Genomic DNA, 21,134 nt, shown 5'->3' with positions numbered 1-21,134 from the left:
GGCATGTGCTGGTCAGGTTGGGGACTGGCAGTCTACTCCTGACTCGGGAAGCATCGGGGATTCACCTTTTTTCTTGTGGGTGTCCTAGCAATGACATAAGAACACTGCACCCACATTCATGCAACCCATGACTGAAATGCAACATCAGGGCAGCTTTAGAATATTGTAATGTAAATTAAAGATACCGTAATTTAACAGTATTATCAGTGCTAAATCTAAAAGGAAATACATGTCAAGAAAACTCTGAAGGCTGACCATTAGATTATACATAACTCGCTATTTAAATAAAACTTCCATGTTTAAAGAGTATCAATCAACAGGCTACCTCTTAACCTCTTCCCATCTAAGCCGTTTTTTACTACGATTTTTTAGTTTTTCTTCCCCGCCTTCCAAGAGCCATTGCAGAATTTAATGTAGCACATAATGTATTAAGTCATGATTCAAACATTTTTTTGTGTTGTGGTATAAAAAAAAATAAATTTTGGGAATTGCCTGTTAGATTTATGTTGCTCTCAGGTCAGTATGGTTACAGCAATATTAATTTTATAGAATCTTTTATGTTTTATAAGCATAGATGGTGTTGCTTAACTGGTGATTTACAGCTAATGGAATTACATCTACAAGGCTCAGTGCAGTAACTCTCTTGTGTCCTCCATGCTGTTGTTATTCCTCTATGTGCTTGGCTATTCGTTTTGGTAGTCAGCATGTAGGATAAATAATGTGGTATTTTAATAGTTTGGAATTTTTGGGATGTGGCAACACCAGCTACGTGCATTTTTAATAAGAGTTTTTATGTAATCAATGGGAAAGTTTTTAATTACTTTTTAATGTCTTTTTTTTAAAATTGTTAATAATAGGAAATGCTTCTGAAATTGGCTTATTATTAGCTTGCTAATGCACTCCTTATTTCTGCAGTGCTCTATTCTTCAGAATTTCTAAGGCCACAAACCCCACTTGCCTTCTCATTCTGTCCTGGATACTCCTCTATCCATAGGATGACTTAATATGGAGTGGCATGTTGACCATGGACTCCTTCTCCTCCATAGTAGCACACAATATGCAGGCAGAAGAGCAGTCAGGACAGGCCAAAGAGGAGAAGTGAGTGGGAGGTGTAGTATAAGTGGTAAAGCAGAACAGAGCACTGCAGATACAAAGAGCTCATTTGTAAGTAATACAATTATTTCAAAAGCATTTCCTAATATTAATTTTAAATTACACTGAAGAAGGCTGATGGCAAAAAACTCCCAAGAGATTCCCCTTTCCTGCTCCCCAAATGAAGCTGGAAAATGGAATCCCCGCTGCAGATGTGAAAGCAGCCTTTCATAGTTGCTGCAGTAGCTAACTGGTGAGTGATTTACAGCTACTGGAATCACATCTACAATTCTCAGTATCTCTCAAGTGCCCCTCATGCTGATGTCATTATTCCTCTGTGCTAAAGGATGCAGAATCTACAGTTCTCTCCACGTGCAGTGTATGGAACTATCATAGCTGCAGTCTCCTCCCTGCAGCTCAGAAAGAACCTAAAATAGGAGATACAGCCTGCAGAGGGGAAAGCAGGTGATAATATACAGCAGTGTTCCCCAACTCCAGTCCTCAGGGACCCCCAACAGGTCATGTTTTCTGGATTTCCTCAGTATTACGCAGGTGATGTAATTATTGACAGTGTCTCAGACATTGCCACAGGTGTTCTTACTATAGGATATCCTAAAAACATGACCTGTTGGTGGTCCCTGAGGGACCGGGGTTGGGGACCCCTGATATACAGGATACAAGTCATATAATGATTAGATAGTAATATTCCTCATGTACACACACGGAAGCTTATTCTGAAAAGCAGTCTGAAAATGCAAGTATGCTTTAAGTTTCTCATGATAAGTTTTATTCTTCCACCATTTTTGAGCCCGTCTTTGGACTCGATCTATTTTATCAATGTCTTTCTGTTGATTAGGTCTCTAGAACTGAACACAGTATTCCAGATGTCGTCTCACCAGAACTCTATACAGTGGGATTACAATTTCCCTCATCAACTGGTTATGCAGCCAAGTATCGTGCTTGCTTTCCCTGCTGTCTGACCATAGGGATGACTCATTTTGAAGTTATCAAAAATCAGAACCCATAAGTCCTTCCATTATGAAATCCTGGATAACACAGAACTGTCAATAGAATACTCAATGATTCCTTTCCGCAAGTGCATTATTTTTCATTTGGAAATATGTTGGACTGCAGTTTCAATTATTTTGAATTTTTATCTGATAAAGCTAAATCGTTTTTTACTTTTTTCCCCCCTTTTAAATAAATTCTCAGTAGGGAACTTGATTCCTTAATTGCCTGTATAGTACACTGCAATACGTCTAATTACAGTATATTGCGCCATCTGCAGTATTTTGTTAAGCCTTGCCACTGGCAAGGACTAATGGGAATAAGACAGCTAATTTAGGGGCCTTAATTATCCCCCCATGAGTGACATGACAACTCCTTGGCACTCTGTGAGCATGTTATTGTGGGCCAAATGGTGAATGGAGGGTGCCACTCCCTTGAACTATCCACTCAGCTGGTCAAGCTGTGTTCTCCATGTTGGATTTTATACCTGATACATGATCGTTTATATGTGGCTCTTTATGTAACATAAGTAGTCAAATGTGGATAGTCCCAATGGTGCTGGACTATGGAGCTATAGGCACTCATATGCTGTTCTTTTCATAGATTTGGAGATTTTTTCCCCAGAAGCAATGCTTTCAGAATCTGACTTTAAAAGTCTCTCTCCATATGCTTATTTATGACATTGAAGGCATACAGAGGTACAGTAGGGTTCTATACACTTCTATGGGTGCCCTTGTACAAAGCTCTAACATGTCATGTGCAGATGCTAAACACTTATGTGATTTGATTCCCTTTCTCTTAATAATATTTCAATACAGAAATGCATTATTAAGTTGTTTTAAATTTGCAATAGTCACCTCAATTTTGTATTAACTGATCAGATTGATGCTCGTCATTATCCTATGTACTTAATAAATAAATTGCAAGTTCATAAAAAGTAAAGAAAATGTTGAGTCAGTTGAGCTGATTGTGGGTATAAATGTAGAATTTCAGCAGCAGAGTCAATGCAATTTCAACTGGGAGAGTGTTATATGCAGCAGATTCTTGGAAAACTCCAATATATAGATGCAGACCCCACATATTAGTAAGGTAGCTGCAGATGTATTGTACAGAGTGATTCAAAAGTCAGGGCCACCCATAATATATATTAAAGAAAAAAAGATACAATTAGGAAACATTGTAGACCAGCCAGATAGGTGGGGGTACATTTTTTGGCACTATGTTAGCCATCTTAATGACAGCCATTTTTGATTCAGCCTAAGAAACTTCAGAGGAAAGCGGGTCATGGGATACATGATTTAGGGATAGAATTTTTATCAGAAATTGATTGGTGTCATAATTTTTGCAATACCTACAACCATTTTCAAGCTATGGATGATGTCATGTTGAGTATTAATAAAGTTGTTATGTTGACTTATGTGGTATGGAAGACACCATGGCATGTCTTTTTAGATACCAAAAGATGCTCTTAACAATCCAGGACAGAATTGAAATCATCCTGATGGTTGGTAACAGACGTTCACATAAGGTGGCCGAGGCCTTCAATTAAGAACACCCAGAAGACAGCCATAGAGTGCACAAAGTGTCAGGAAACTGATATAGCAGCTCTGGGAAACTGAAAGCATCCAGGACAAAACAAGAACTGGTCATCTGAGCAGTGTTTCCAATCCCCAGGTGTCAACAGCTGTTCCCGTTTTCACAAGGAGTCCATAAGAAGGCACAAGGAGGCTGGCCTTAAAGCATGGTGTCAGTCAACCAAGTGTCATAAGGATCCTCAAGACACACAAGTGACACCTGTACAAACTGCAGCTACAACAGAAGTTGTGTGAAGATGATCCTGACTGGCGTATCCTGGGTATTCTCGATGGGAAGCCTCGGCCACCTTACTTGAACTTCTTTTACCAACCATCAGGATGATCTCAGTTCTGTTGGGGATTGTTAACAGAATCTTATGGTATCTGAAAAGATGTGATTAGTGTTTTTTATACCGCACAATCGAACATAACGACTTTATGAATGCTCAACATGACATCATAACTCAAAAATGATTGCAGGTATTGAAAAAGGAGTACACCTATCAATTTCTGATGAAATTCTACTCTTAAATTATGTATCCAATGACCCCTTGTCCATTTAAATTTCTTGGACTGAATCCAAGATGGCTGCCACAAAGATGGCATATTGACACCACCATAGTGGCAAAATATTTTCTCCTACCTATCTAAGTGTTCTACAAACTTTTCTACTTGCATCTCTTTTAGTTCAGTAGATACTACAGATGGCCATGACTTTTAAATCACCCTGTATATACAAGTGGATAGAAAAAGTCTGCACACCCCTCTTAAAAAAAACGGACAAAGATGAATCATTTCATTCACCTTCATTGGAAACCATTATTTGTATATTCTGAGAGATGGAGTCAAAAGGGCAGCTGCAGGAGCCAGCCCTTGTATGCTAGCTAATATGTGTTATAAATAAGAATGCTAGGTGATTGGTGGGAAATAAAGGGGTGGAGGTAATTAAATATCTACTCAACACCTATCATTTAGAATTTTAGGGATCACAGATGGCGGCTTATCTTGCAACACCTGCCTTAGGCTGGGCTCACACGGGCTTATGATTACTGCGTATTACATGTGTGCTGTACCTTCATGTGATACGCAGGCAATTAATTACATTGCCTTATGCAGTTCCACTCACATCAGCGTGTCGGAATTGCGTAATACGCGAGTGCAAAAAAGAACGCAGCATGTTCTATTTTGCCGCCTATGTATGCGCATGAGAGCCTATTGTTCTCTATGGGTGCATGCATACGCATGCACATGTGCAATGTAATTGTTGATAAGCAGCGTGTATACTGCGCAAGAAATATAAGAAAAAAAATAGGTGGACTGCACATGACAGTGTGCATGAGATACGCTGTCATGTACAGTTCAATTTTGCCACCATACACGGCAGTCACCGCCAGCTCCACAGCTGTAAAACACACTGTGACCCAAGCAGCATTGTATGCTTATGGCCGTGTGAGCCCAGCCTTAGGCCCAATGTCCACGGGTGGATTTGATTTACGGAATCCGCACGGATCACTCACAATTCAAAGTGCCCATAGGGAAGCATTGGCATTCACAACTGAATTTAAGCATGCAGATTTGATTTGCGGACTATTTGGTACGGAAAACAAACCGCAGCATGCTCCATTTCAGTGCGGACGGGCTCAACAGAGGACAATGGGTGCGGGCAAATACAGTTGCGGATGCACTGCGGATTTGAAGGTTAAAATCAATTAGGGAGTCAGGGAAAACGCTGGGAGGTGGGGTTGCGGATTTTTTTCCACGCGGATGATCTTCAGTGCAGTACATCCGCGCGGAAAAACCATTACATCCGTGATCTACCGCAAATGGTTTCTGCAAGTCTCCCGCTGCGGAAATCCGATCCACTTCTGGACATGAGGCCTTAGGCATAAAAATGGCTTCCTCCTGCCCTTGGCTACACAAAAGATGCACAGTTAAATGACCTGTATGTATATATATGGTTGTACATATGAGTATGATGTGATGCCCCCAGCACTGACATGTTGCTAGGTAATCCTGCAGTAAGTATCACTGCCTTATTGCTCTGGGGCCATTAGTTGAGTTTTGCAACATTTTACTCTTATATATTCTCTTTATATTCTCACCAAATATCTATATCTACTTCACAGGTGGATGCTGCCCAAAGAGGCAAGAAGCAAGTGGGTACAGAGTAATATCATAAGTAGGTATGTAGAATACTCTAATCACTATAGATCTCAAGTGTGTATGCATATTATAGGCATTTCTGTGTTATTAGCTTGGCTCCTGATACAAAATCTTAGCAAAGGATGATCTCTGTTTTAATATTGGATTATATATACTGTACATGAGCCATCATACTTTATAAAGGCACTTCCACTATGCACTGTGTGTGGTATGTCCTGTTAGCAGAGTATGCCTGGAGCAAGATTAAACTGAGATTGTGCAATGAACAGCAAACAATTACCATTTTATTAAAAGTCTAGCTGCTTTATAAACAATAATGACTCCTATCTGATTTACATTGGAGACGCATTCACTGGACACAATAAGGGCTATGACAATGGTGGGTCAAAGATGGCTGTACCGGATTTTTCCACTGAGCAGAGAAGTATGAACACGGCAGTGTTTATAGCAGGAGATAAACAAAGTTCTGGATCCAGTTAGGGATTACCCAGATCCCTGTCTGACCAAATACGTCTCTTCTGTCCAGAAGAACCTAAATCCTCCTGTCCCAGCAAGCTTAAAGCACAGGAGACAAGTACTGCTTTCCAAGTCTAAAATTAATTCTTATATGACGGTCCCTGTTCTAGATTGTCATTATGCAGTATGATTAAGCATTAAGCACCTGGTTTGAAGACGACCTGTAAGCTCTCCTGACATGTCTATTTTCCTAAATACAGTACTTGTATTCCCTGTGAAATAACAATTCTGGAACATCTTTGTTACGTCTGAGCCAGATGCCAAACACCCCGTCCGGATCAGATGTAATACTTGTCCTTAAAAGGACAAATATACACACAGTATATAATGCAGAGAAGTAGGAAAAGGGGAATCTCGCCCTAACATACTAATAGGAGGATTCTGTATCTAAAAGCGGGGTGATCGCCCTGGCTAGGGCGACCCCATGTCAGGGACAGATAATATAGTTCCAGGTTCCAATGTGATGACGAAGGGGGTGATAGCTGTAAGATGTTATGCACAAAAACACAATAGTACTAGGAAGCAGATGTAAAGGTCCTTTTACACGAGACGATTATCATTCTAATCGTTCAAAACCCTGCGTTCCCATGGGGTTTTGTACGATGATCATCCCGTGTAAAAGCATGCACAAACTTTTAAGCATGCTTAAAATCCTGAACGATGATCGTTCAGTGTAAACAGCAGCCGTTCAGTATTTAACTGCCGCTGCTTACAGTGAGTGGAGAGTGGAGTTCTAATAAAATAACTATTGTTTCATGGGGAATACAATTATTTACTGAAACAAACTTCTTAGGAGTGGTGACAGGTCCTCTTTGAGATGAAATATGTGAATGTGATGCATCACAGGCTTAATCTTAATATGAAATGAGAAGAAAATGTTCAGAGCTGCCCCATTCAAGGGATTTACAAGGTGGCTCAAAAAAGTTAGGACTGATCCCGTTCAAAATCTGGAAATTCAAGTTAGACACGAGGAGTTAGTGGTGGGACATTGAAGTCAACTATTGTCAAATGATTACAGGTCCAGCAGCCTCAGATACAGGAGCTGTTTGGCAGGGTCCTCATAATAGAGGCCTGTTGTGCACTGGTAATTCTACCATATATACCAAAGCGAAAACTGGATGATATTTATGCACTCCTTTAGTGATTTTCTTTCCAGGTCTACCAAATACAATAAACTCATTTTTTTCTGTATAAATATATAACTGTATACAGATTGGACTTATGTGCATCAATCCTTTAATGAGCCATGCAATTTTATCCCAATCTGATATGCACATAATGGTCAGTTTATAGGCACATTAACCTATGTTTTCGCATGGCAGTAAAGTGAAGTACCTGGAGGAAACCCAAAGTAACATAATTCTTTGAATCTCGTAAATTTTTGTGCTGTCCTAATTCATTCACTACTATGTATTAACAATGTACCAGTTTAATAGTAAGGCTTGAGTTCTACGACAGCATAAGACTTGCTTGTGAGTCACATTAAAATTGCAGCTTATTACTTGCAAGCAACCTCAATATTTCTGTATTCGGGATGAGGAAGGTTGTGGTGATAAACAACAATCACAAGAATTGATGTTGCACAACTGCCATGGCTTTACCATGCATTTTGGGTAACCTTGTGTTGCCATGAAGCCCTAGCCTAAAACACAGTGTAAGGCCCCCTGCACATGGGCGGAAATTCCGCTGCGGGATTTCCCGCAGAATTTCCCCCCCGTGGAAGCTACGATAGGATTGCATTAGAAAATGCAATCCTATGCAAACGGCCGCGATTTGTCTGTGCGAAATCACGTGCAGAAAACAAATTGCAGCATGCTCTATTTTTGTGCGGGCCTCGCAGAGCCCCCACAGAAATGTCACTCCCCGGCCGCCGGCTCTGGTCTGCGCATGCACCGGGTGCCCGGCAGCCAGCACATCAAAGAGCCGGAGCCGCGGAAGAGAGGTGAGTGCCGTGCTGGTCTCTGCAGGGGCTCGGGTCGGGTCCTGCTGCGAGAACTCTCGCAGCCGGATCCAACCTGGCCGTTTGCAGGCGGCCTAAAGCAATATATTAAGTCCATAATAAAGCATACTTAAAATTTGTATTGGAATATACAAATGAAAATAACCCATCCTGTACGTTACTGCACACAAAAATCTAAAATTAAAATAAGTATTTTTACTAAAGCCTGGACTGATGTAAAATGATCACCTCCTACTTTCGAAGTTGGCAGTGCGTTGCCCATGCAGGAAGTGAAGTGAAGTGATGTGTCGTGGGGTGGCTTGGTGGGTATATAAGATGTGTGATAGGCCGTCTGCTCACATATCACTTGTTGTCATAGGTAAAAGAGGTGATTTATCAGAGTGGCAAAAAAGGAATGATTATTGGCTTTTGAGCCAACGGTGGCAGGATTTCTCAGTTTGTAAATTGTTTGCAAGCTGTTGTGTTGAAAGTGTATCGTGAGTGGACAAATGACTTGGATAACTTGAATAACTGACTTGGAAACTGTGGAGCACCACAAGCCATCGATGTGAGAGGTGAATGTTGGCTATGACCATGCGTGAGGATCGACTAATATGCTACAGTGGAGCAGTTGACCACGGAAATGACGCAGGGGGCTACCAGATGTGTCAGATGAGAACAAACACCCTGCAACCATTGTTGGAAGAACACAAGCTGGTGGCGGCAGTGTTAGGCCCCCTGTCCACGGGTGTGACGCCGTCTGAAGCTTTCCATAACGTTGCTAAGGAAAGCGCCGGACCCCTGTCCACGAGCGGAGAATCATTGCGATACTCCGCTCGTGGCCGGCAATTCGCAGCATGCTGCGAATTGCCGCAATCCTCTGCGGCCAGCCTATCTGTCAGATAGGCTGACCTGCGGAGATCTGTCTGCCGGCTCCTGCTCCTGGGCACCTGTGGACAGGGAGCCTTAAGGTCTGGGGAGTATTTCATGGCATTCTCTGGGCTGCTCATCTATGTGGAAGGCACTCTTAACCGATTTGGTTCCAGCAAGACAATGCGACTTGTCACACGGCTAGAAATGTCTGACAGTAGTTGGAAGAGCAAGAACAAGACTTCCAAGTACTTCCATAGCCCCCTAATTCCCCAGACGAACCCAATTGAGTATCTGTGGGTCCGCCTCAATAGTTATGTTCACTCTGTGGATCCTCCCTCGCACCCTCCAGCAGTCAACATGGCTACAGACACCTGAGACAACCAACTAGCGCCTTATTGAGTCACTCCTAGCCCGTCTAGCTGCTGTTCGTGCGTCACATGGTGGTTACTCTGGATATTATCTGGTGGTCATAATAATGTGATTCGACACTGTAGACGTGATTTATATTTTTCACATTTGCAGAATGTACGCTAATCCAGGATTACATATTTATCTATTGGGTAGACTATGGTTTCCGTAAGTCTACTAAACTATTCTAATAGTATTATACATGTCTATAGCCAGCACGTTAGCTTGGTTGATTAGCAGCGCTTGTGTCGTATGTCTATGTCCTGAGATTGCCAGGTCAAGCAGTGGACATCCACAGTTCTCCTTTTACTGTGAAAAGTATGTAGCATCATGCATTTTATATATTACTACTGTTGTTTTGTAGTAATGGGGTCCTGCGATTAAAGTGGACCAGGAATGTGATATTCATAGGTTCTCTCAATGTTTCGTCTTGCACTGCAAGAACACACTGTTGTCTTTTTATGATATTGGCCCTAGTGTGTGTCTGAGATAGGAGAGGGACATGTAATTATGTGATGACAATTTATGCACAGTGCTGGGAAAAATGGGGTGTTATACAAGCTGTAGGACATATATCACTAATATAATATAGTGTACATTATTAGAGCAGCTGTTATCATAGTATATGGTAGGGGATGGTGCAGAGAAAAGTAGGAAATCACCCATTTGTACATCACGTTAGGCTGCAAGTTATGTCTAAAAATGGTCACTAATATGATAACTGATACATTTATGATAACCAAGTGATCAATACATAGACATGTATTCCCCTGGTAAGATGATGTACTAGACCTGCTTTCAAATCATTCTACATCACTACTTGTGATTGCTAGAAGGTTGACATTGAACTCCAATTATGCATTCATTTACTATGTAGTTATACTTTCAGGACACCAAAACATTCAGTTGACTTCAGTTAAAGGGGTATTCTGGAGACTAAAAGTTTTTTTTAAACTTTTCACTTATCTGCTAGATGGCTGAAAACTGATAGATCAGTGAGAGCCTGACGGCCGAGGCCTCTACCAATTCTGAAAAGGAAGGACCAATGTTTTGCCTGTTTCCCAATGCAGGGTTGCTTCTACCTATCGCTGTAATGTTGCAGTGAATGGATCACTGTGGCTGTGGCTTTATCTATTTCAATGGGGCTGACAGAGATGGCCAAGTACAAAGTGTCAAAACTTTTAGTCTTTGGAATACCCCTTTAATTCAGTTTTTGGCCACCTGTAGGCTAGGGCTCCTCTGTGAGATATATCATGCCCTGTGTTGCAATGTGTCTTTGCGCGAGATCATACAACAAAACCACAATGCAGAATCCATACATTTGCTTGCAATTTTACAGCCGTTTTCTGTGATTTAGGGCTGACATGTTCTTTGAGAAATATTTTAAAATCCCATTTTGACCTCACCTGATATCACAATCAGATATAATATAATATTGCAGGCAACTGGAATAGAAACCAATGAAGGAACAATTGCTTTATATATTGCAGTCACATAAAATTGCATGTACATAAGTGGTTTCATGCAGCCCTATAAGAATACATGAGGTGCAATATCATGCTGAGATCTAACGCAATAACATTAGTGCTATAGTCATGCGCAATGCATTGCTCTAGCATTATTCGTACGCATTGCTTCCATTCATCTGCATAATGCTCCGTCGGGAAGGGTACATGATATTAAATAGTACTTTATTCATGGGATGGAATGATGAGTATTTTAGACATATGACACAATGCATCAGTATTAGGACTACGGTATCTACTAAAGCCTTCATAGCCTCTAGTCTTAATGAATTTACTATACTGTAATGAATCTGAACCTGTCAAATGCAGAAGAGCGGAGTTTGCCAATTTTTTGGTTTTACATAAGAATACAGGTAAACTTTGGCAACTTATCTTGATGCTCAGCTGATGAAACGGTTGAAATGACCCACTTAGCTTTGCTGCTGTCTGTCTATATTTCCATATGACATTCTTATAAGAGCTTGTTTAATGTAAGTGATGAGACAGAACATTCATAATAGACTATAAGGTCATTGAATGAAACATGAGCTCACTTGACAAGATCTACATGTGGACTGAAGGCAACTTTTACAATAGACTGACAGATGCCTCTCTTCTCTGCCCATCACTGAAAGACTGGATCTGGTTATTCACGAGCTACTTGGTTGGGCCAGCTAAAGTTATGGTAGGTTAGTCAGTATATAACTGAGTAATGTGATATTTTATAAGATCAGAACCGAACAGTTGTAACGACCACTTCCCGAAGGACAAGACACTTGTCAGTCATTATAATAAGTGATCAAGACGTTCAGAGCTTAAGTTAGATAAATACACCAGAATATTATGGCTAAAGAGGCAAAAAACAACAATAGCCCAAATTCCTAAGTCACACCTTGCAGCCATAACTAGAGGTGAATCTAATCTCCCAATGGGGAGGGGAGATTTTGCCCCAATTTAATTCTAATATATTGCTAACCTTTAATTAGAGCAGCTGTCTTCTGCACGTCACGCCCGCTGCGTTTGCTACCAGCAACTTTAATAATGTATACAGATGTAGCAGAGCTGAAGTTGTCAAGTTAGCAAAGTTGAGTTTGACAATGGTGTTACATAGGACTTACTAATTGTTTTAACTGGGACAGTTATCCCCAGGCAAAAAGAAAACCTTGCAATGATAAACTCAGCTCTGCTGCATCTGTGCTAGAAATACCTAAAGTCAATTTTTAAGGAAAACTCCGGGCTGCATTCATAAACTAATCATTCCTATTCACATTGCAATAATAGCTGTTACAAACCACATGGATTTAGTTTTATTCCAAAAAAAGGTGAAACAATATTTTCTTATCCTTAAATAATAATTATGTGGTATCAAATTTTGCTGTCCCTCTGAAATTCTTCCCAAAAGTACCGCTTAGCTGACATTGTTTTATTATAGACGCAAAGAAATGCGTGGGCGCGATTATCTATAGAGAATGTGACAGACCGCATGTATACATAAATGTATATATGAGAGCAGTGGTGCCTTACCCTGGGTCCTGTTCCCCTGTGGTTCAAGGATTGTGTCACATGCAGAAGGACAAGAAGAACTTGTAAAGTGACAGGAATGGCAAAATTTCTCTGGATCATTTTGTCTCCTTTGCGAAGCAGGTGCAAAAGTTTATAGAACAGACATGGAAAGGTTAAACTTCTGATTTTCTGCAGTTTGGAAAACTAAACCAAAACTAATACTTAACAAAAATAAAAAACCTACAAAAGCAAAGTAAGTGGGCATGCACAGATGTCTCTCCTGAGGCTCTCTCCTTGTCCTTTACTGGCAGCAGGTTTAAAGCATTAACACTTCCATTGGGATCCCATTATAAACCCGCCTGAAAGGGGAGGGCAAGTAGGGGGGTGGTAAATTAGGTCTGACCCCTTCTTTTATAGTTGCTTATATGGTACTAATTTGGGTGTTTTGCTGCCACCTACTGTTCAATAATTGATCAACAAAAGTTTTCATTTTTATGCTACATTACATGTTACATTGTTTCCTTATTACTTGTGCTGAAAGGTATTTCCTATATACTGACACTGCTAGTCTAAAACATCTAGAAAGCAAAATAAGATTGTTATTTCCCATAGATAACCTATACAAGGATTCCCTTACATGTAGTAGTATGGAAGATAATGGTGACATATTCTTCACACCTACAGTTTTCAATTATATCTGTCAATACAGTTTTCGGTAAGGTTAAGGTTAAAGGGATTTTGAGCTCCTGACAACAGGTATATGACAAGTGGTCAAGCCAATCTCTTGGTCGTTAATTGATGTTAGCTTTGCCCCAGGCACAAGTGAGAACATGATACATGAGCTGTGATTCTGACACTTCTGATTCTCCTGGACTGCAGCACCGAGGAGTCTGAAGAGTGACTGATTCTAGAATTATATTACTATACAGCTGTATTATCTATGTACATGCCAATAAAAATTGTAAATGGACTCGTATAGAAAAGGGCCGGAACGTGCCGCGAGGGGCATATACGTGGAGGCCCTGCATGACAGGGTTGGCTGGGAACAAGAAAGGTAGTATAGGGTTAACTGTAAGGTGAGGGGAGTGACGGTTAAGAGGTAGTTTAAAGGGATTGGGTAATGAGAAAGGAGGGGGGGGGGGGTTGCAGGGGGGGGTTAGATATTAAAAGAGGTATTCGGGCGGGAGCGCCATCTTTTGAAACATTTGAGAGCCCACCCACCCTCCCAAATTTTGGGGGATAGGTTGATATATATATAATAAAAAAAAAAATTAAAATAATTGAATATATTAACTATGGTTTAGGCGGGTAGTATATGTATTAAAGATATGAGTAGAGTTGTTTATGATAAAATGTATAGGTATTTACCACGTCATGGCAGCTGGCTGTGGCAGGCGGGGGGGGGGGGGGGTCCTTGGAGGCAGTTTATATTGGGTGGAAGGAGTTACGGTGGGGACGGCCTCACCTGGAGTGATTATCACCCTAATGGTTTTGGTTGGGTCTGGCGCGGTGGTGGCAGGCCAGGGAAGGGGTCCCGGGTGGCCTACAATGTTGATTGCCTCCCAGAGGGGGCTTTTGGGCATCCGAGCCGGGTGACGGTTGGAGGCCAGGTACAGTTTTGGTTTATGTATTATTATACGCCAGACCCTTATTATTAGTATTATTATTATTATTATTATTATATTGGATGGGACTCCAAGGGCCTCCTTCCCCGTATAGTTTAAGGCCTCCTTCCCACGAACGGATTTCCGCCGCGTAATTCGCGGCGAAAATCCGCTGCGTTGCACGCAGCTATTAGGTTCTATTGAACCTAATAGCTCAATGCTCACGATGCGTAATTCCACCGCGGAATTACGCACCGCGATTTCTCCCGTCCTCACCCGCAGCATGCTCTATTTTCTGCGGGTGAGGACGGGCTGTACGCACTGACGGCTTCCATTGCAGTCAATGGAAGCCGTCCATTCACGCTATCTCCCGCTGTAACCAGCGGGAGATAGCGTGAAAAAACGCTTTCCCGCCCACCGCCGAGCGTCATATGACGCCAAATGACGCGGTCCGGCCGCGTCACGTGACACGGCCGGCCGTGCACGTGACACGGCTGGTGACGCGAGAGCGGTAGGCGGTGACGAGCGGTGACGAGCGGTGACGCGGCGGTGGTGGGCGGGGAAGCGATTTCACGCTATCTCCCGCAGGTAAGTATAGGGGCTCTGGGGGGCGCCGTGACGGGCTTCACTGCGTAATATTACGCTGCGGAGCCCGTCACGCTCGTGGGAAAGAGGCCTAACGGATACGGTGTTAATTTTGTTTATGTTTAATAAAGGCTGCTGTGGCCAAAATATTCCAATTAAGAAGTTGTTCGGAGAGTTATTAACAAGAAGAGGTAAGAATTTAGTTAATACTGGGTGAGTCAGTCATACCCTGGTCATGTATTAATATCAAGATAACATGCTGATGTCAGAACCCAATACGGAGGTGAGTGGCTCTGCGTAGGGTTGCTTATCTCTTTCTGCAGAAGCAATTAATGGTCTTCTCTGCAGACCACTAAATGACATGTAGGGCTTCCTCTTTAAGAAGAGGTGCTTCAGCAGCTGCCAGTACTGTACATCAGCTGCTGCGGAACATAAAAAACAGCTGGTACTACTGTATATGAAAAGGATGAATGTGCTTTATGTCAAGGCAAAGAGAAGTAAAGGCAGCTCAAGCCCTTTTTAGGATGCACGTATATGCGGTATGCACACATAAAGAACTAGCTAATATGTAAAAATATGGCTCCCTGGGATTCCTGATGTGTTTAGCTCACAGAAGTCTGTTATTTATCCATCAGTAAATTAATTGTTAATTGGTCGGTATATTAATTATTATTTATCAGGCTGTAAATTATTTATTGGTCAGTAAATTAATCGCACAGTATTTGTAGTCATTCAGGCTCAATATGATTGCCTACCTGCTCCCCCCCGCCCCTCCTCCCACCCCCCCTGCGCGCATTTGCTCAGACGAGTATGCAGTTACTCGAGAAGAGCGATGCTCGCTCGAGTATCTGCCTTTACCAAGCGTGCTCGCTCATCTCTATTGCCTACCAAGATGTACTATTTTAGCACAATGGGGGCATCACGTTTTGCTGCAATAGGAATGATCTTAAAGCTTGATGCTAGTAATAAACATAGAGTCCTAATCCAAGTCTGATACATCAGTGGTTGAAGGATCATAAAAAGCCAGCAATTTGAAATTAATTTTCCAGTTTACAATTTGTCTTTCCAAACTATGACAACTAGACTTTGAAGAAAGCAAAAGCAGAGCATAAAGGTCCATTTACATGGGTCAGTTATTGGGCCTGAACGTTCCTCTGAATGCTCGCCTAACAATCAGGCTATTTAAAAATACCAATAATCATCCAACTAATGAGTGAACGCTCTTTTGTTAGCAAGCATAAAAATGCTCACTAATCGGCCGTACATCTCCCCGTGTGAACAAGAAGATGTAAAGCTTGCCTATAGGGACTAACGATCATACTAGTGATTATTCATCCCCATAAGCCAATTCTCGGCCAATGTAAAAGAAAGTTTAAAGAGCAGCAATCAATATGCATGTTGCTTGGCACTCGTTACATTGGACTGGGAATTCAGCCAGTCTAAAAGGGCCTTAAGACTCCAAAGATCTAAGTATGTAACGTAACTGCATGACTGAATGTTTGAATAATGACTTTCATCTGCTGCTGAGTTATGTTCACCAACAGCACGAAACTGCAGCAATTTTCAACTACATTGCATGGTCAGGACATTTAAAAATCACTTTCACAATAATGTAAGGGTGGTTTCACACCTGTGCTGGGGATTCTGCGTTACAGTTCCATTCGGGAAGCAGGAAGGGGGAATCGATGTGGCAAAACGGCTCTGTCTCTGAACGGAACCCAACAGCATCGGACGGACCCCATTGACTATAATTAGGTCTGTTCGCTTTCCGCCCAGCTGCCCAGCTTTTGGAGTGAAGAAAAAGCAATTTTTCTGCATGCAACTCTTTTTCGTCCAGTATTTTGAGCCAGATCTGCGACAGAGCCTCTGGTCGGAGGTTCCAACGCAGATGTGAAAGCGGCCTAACATAGACAGTTGTTAATTACTGGAGAGGACTTTGGTATGTCGTCTGCCATTGTCCATAGGCAATGTATTGTCAGCAGATCTGATTGTAGACAACAATCTAAGGCTGGTTTCACATTGCATTCTGTGAATCCATTGCTGCTTCCGTCCTTTTTCCATCCTCGTTTCCGTCTTTTATGCCGAACTGACAGGAACTCTGTGAGATGGAGACCAAAGAGCTCTTCGTCTTACATATTCATCCCCATGGTGCCGGCCAGGTTTCATCCTGGTCTCTGTTCCCATGCAAAGCCAGCACTGGATTGAACAGCACGATGTGAAAGAAGCCTAACAGATAATAAAAAAATACTGGAAAATGGAAATAAGAGACTTGGGCTGCCCATACACCTTATACATCTTTCCACCATATACATACACGCTCTGCTCATGTTCAAGTTTGTATGTTGTGAGTGGACACCTCTGACTGCGGCTTATCTCCCGAGAACTGTGCCATCGGTAGAGCCAGGAGGCCGCAATAAACACTATATGACTGGCTGGTCTAGCTGAAATCAGTGGTTTAGCCAATCTATATCTAATGTATATGACCACTGTTATTGTTTAGTAGCCTGTTAAAGGAGTTGCCCCATAAGGACAGCCCCTGTCCATAACACATCTATTAGTCAGAGTGAGATCTACTACAAAGAGTGTCTGCTGCTCTGCTTTACTAGGCATGTGCTACATACTTGATTACTCATTAGAATGGGCATAATTTTATGCCACAATGACTGGTAATGATTGTGGGTATAGCCGCATAGTAACCGACCCATTTTGTGTCTTAAGGACCAAGCAATTTTCATCGTCACATTGCAAGAGCCATAACTCGCTGATATATGCCTCCAGCTGCCATAGGAACCCTTTGGTACCTTAGAAATCAAATTGTGGTGTGCCAATGGGTGACAGGAGAATCCGCCTCCTCCTGTCATCTGTTTACATGCTCCATTTTCGTTTGATTGCAGCATGTAAGGAGTTTAATTGCCAGGATCTGCGGTTTCTCCATTCATGACAGTTAGAGCAGGAGCCTGGCTGTCAGTAGTCAGCCAAGCCACTGTCTTAAAAAGATGTATATGCAGGTTTAAAGCCCAGTATTGACCACTGTAAAACAACATCTAGCATTCATTAACAGGTTAAGCCATTGCCCACATATCCTTATTTTGAGAGAGGAACCTGTAGATGGGACAACCCATTTTTTACTTTATCACATGCAGAACTTTTGGGGGTCGTTTAAATTAAAGTGACTTTCCAGGCTTACCCTTACTAAGATATCTGTATATACAGACAATAACATGATATTCATTTTTTCTCACTGGAGGTTTATAATCTATACTTGTATATTCTTTCTGACCTCAATATAATGTCAATTCACATTCCATGCACAGAACTTTTGATGATAATGTGGTAGACTTGTGTTTACACACAGCAGCCAGTCAGAGGAGGGAAAACTGTAGGAGGAGAGAGCAGCAGCCAGAAGCTATTATGAGGCAGGAGGTGTTTCTCAGACTACTGCAGACTCTCTGTAGACACCTTAGATAAACTGTAGTCATAGATCACAGCAGATAGGATAAGCATAGGAATAGATATAGACTTAATACAATGTTATTTAAACCTAGAGCTGCCAAAATAGAAATAAACCTAACAAGTAAATGAGCCCTTCACAGTATAGACATATTAAAACTAAAATTTCTTAGAGATAATTTTAAAACATAGGGCTAAAGACACACACGTCACTGCGTTAATCTTACTTATTTACCCTGTTCTATACATTATAAGCTATTACAGAACCAAATTGTTGCTAGATTGATTGATTCTACTCTTCAGATGCATTCATCTCTGCCCTAGTACTTTATAGAGAGATGGCTATATAAGGTATCGGCTGGAAGATTCAGATTCTAATAGATGTTAATCCCTGTTCCTAGTCTCTTTCAACCACAAAGGAGCCAAATAGCCCTGCTTATAAAGTTCTAAATAGAGAGATACAAAATAATAATCCGAGAGATGCGACCTGTGGCCTTGATGGTAGACCACAGGCATATGCAAGTCAAGTATGTAAGCCCCATTTATACAGCAAACTCAACCCTTCCCTTGTTTTAGCACAATCCAAACCATGTATAGGAGGGCTTTTAGTGTCATGCTAATCCATATATTATTGATTTAAACAATTACCTTTTTTTGATTCTGTCCCATATTCTGCAATAGTATCTGGGACTATATAGTTACCCTACGCCTTGCCAGGGTTAAGCAGGTCTGTTTAATCATTAGTATACAATCCAGATCTTAATCCGCCGTTGAGCATGTTTATTACCTTCTTATACCCTCCGTCGCATTGGTAATTAGCGGGTTGTGTTGTTACGTCACTAGAGGATAGTGAGCGGTTGTCATGGAGTCCATGTACTACCGAGCAGAGGCGTGCTCGATGCGTCAATGTCATCATGCAGCCCTGGCCCTCATGTGACTGGGAGCCTTTGGCCGCACCATCCAATCGTGGCGGAGTTCCGATGACACTATCGACGTCATCTGAGAGAGGTGTGCTTACATCGTGTCAGTCCGTGTCAACCGGGGTAATGGCGTTACGGAGCGGAATCTCTCCATTCCACTGTATTGCGGCATCATCTATTCTTGTTGTGACCAAAGGGCTACGCAGGATCCTTATATGTCAAGGAATCTAGTAGTGCAGTATTCAAACTATAGTAAGCAGTATTCACGATACACTGCTTACTATAGTTCTGGAAGTGGATCTGTATTTCTCTGTGCCCTATAATTATGGACGCAGGGGACTGTGAGGAACTGCTGAAAGTGATCTCTATATACGTCTGAGTTTTTTATGTTTGATATCTAGTCAGTTGCGTCTCTACACTCGCCACATAGTAAACGAGTGAGATTAACGCAGTGACGTGTGTGTCTTTAGCCCTATGTTTTAAAATTAATATCTAATAAATTTTAGTTTTAATGCGTCTATACTGTTAAGGACTCTCAAAATCGATATATAGACTTCTTCCTGCTTCAGTGAAAATGTAACAAGTAAATGAGCAGTTCAGTAAGCTATGTAGGTAAGTACTGTAGCTGTTCCAACAAATCAGGACATTAGTTGACAACCTTTACATTCAAATTGTCACAAAATATATTGTTTAATCATAAGCTTATAATGCTTGCAAACCTTCCTTTTGGCTTCTCTCGCTGTACGTGACTGGTTGCTCCCCACTACTGGTTCCCTCAAAATTAGTCTTGAACATTAGTATATAACTGAACTGAACTAAGTGAATAAGAATGACTAAATGATCGCTGTTTAAACCAAACGATTAGTGAACAAGCCTACGATGAGTTTTATACCTGCATTAAATGAGTGAAGAACGAAAACTGAATGATTCTTTCGTTTGGCCATTGGCTCGTGTTTACTCTGAAGGATAATCTTCACTTTCGCTCCTTTGAACAATTTTTTGAAGAATAACACTGGTCAACAAATCAAAAGAAATTTCTGTATCTGGTTTTAAAACAGGTTGGTCTAACTAATTTTGGGGTGCTGAATTCAGTGGATGAATCAGATTCTATCCATCACATCATATTTCTGAGATACATAGCACAATTACATAGACAATAATACAGTACTGCCAAATATTGTCTGGTTTTAAATACAAAAAAATGTTTTTCTGGTAATGCATTTGTGAATGAAACTCAAAAAATACTGATATGCTGAGGTAAGAATGAAGAGAAGTGCTTCATGCAGATTACAATAAACACTAAACAGCAGTACAGATAGGCTCATGTTGGTAACCTTCCTGCTCAACTACATTGTTCTGCCATCTAGTGACCATTTTTAGAACTTGATCCACTGTGTATTACATTCAAATAAGAATTTTAGCTTAGTCACTGATTTAATTTTATATAAATAATTCAACAGAAAATGAGCACAAACACAAAAACCTTTTTTTTAAAAATAGAAAAAATCTGGATTACATAAAAACCTTACGTGATGCATAATTTCTAAAGGTAACCCAAAAAATCTGTAAGAATTGAGATATATCGCACACCAGATGCAAAAATACTGTTGAACAGTGTAATCGTTCCATCTAAAAGCACCCGAAAGGCTCATTTACACCGGATGAATGTTGAGCAAATGATGCCCAACATTCGTCCCCGCATGTACTCGCTCCCGTGCTGTTACACAGGAGCGAGTATCGTTGGGTCGTTTACAGAGCGGCCGACGGGGTCGTGGCGACTGGAGTAGATTTCTCTCCTCGCTTTTCCCAGCCCCTCTCCATTAATTTAACACAGCGGCCGTTCAGTACTGTTCAGGATTTTAAGCAGCTAAATGATATTTGTCGTAAAGCTTTGATAGCAGATTACTGTGTAATGCCTGATGCAATGATGACACTGCCCAGAATGCAAAATATTACAGCAAGCTGCAAAGACTGGAAGTTTTCAATTCAGCCTG

The 21,134-nt window shown here is 41.3% G+C and overlaps 1 protein-coding gene across 4 annotated transcripts in view; it reads right to left on the bottom strand.

The window, feature by feature from the left end:
- Positions 1–12,882, bottom strand: part of SMOC1 (SPARC related modular calcium binding 1) — a 228,711-nt gene extending 215,829 nt beyond the window's left edge. For all 4 annotated transcript variants that reach the window (XM_066608410.1, XM_066608411.1, XM_066608413.1 and 1 more), the window contains exon 1: positions 12,603–12,882. In XM_066608410.1, coding sequence (XP_066464507.1) covers positions 12,603–12,701 — 99 coding nt within the window. In that variant the 5' untranslated portion in view covers positions 12,702–12,882. The remainder of the gene's footprint in view (positions 1–12,602) is intronic.
- Positions 12,883–21,134: the final 8,252 nt, after the last annotated feature.

Source organism: Eleutherodactylus coqui, chromosome 6 (genome assembly GCF_035609145.1).
Source record: "Eleutherodactylus coqui strain aEleCoq1 chromosome 6, aEleCoq1.hap1, whole genome shotgun sequence".
NCBI classification, from domain to species: domain Eukaryota; kingdom Metazoa; phylum Chordata; class Amphibia; order Anura; family Eleutherodactylidae; genus Eleutherodactylus; species Eleutherodactylus coqui.
This window is presented reverse-complemented; position numbering and strand designations above follow the sequence as displayed.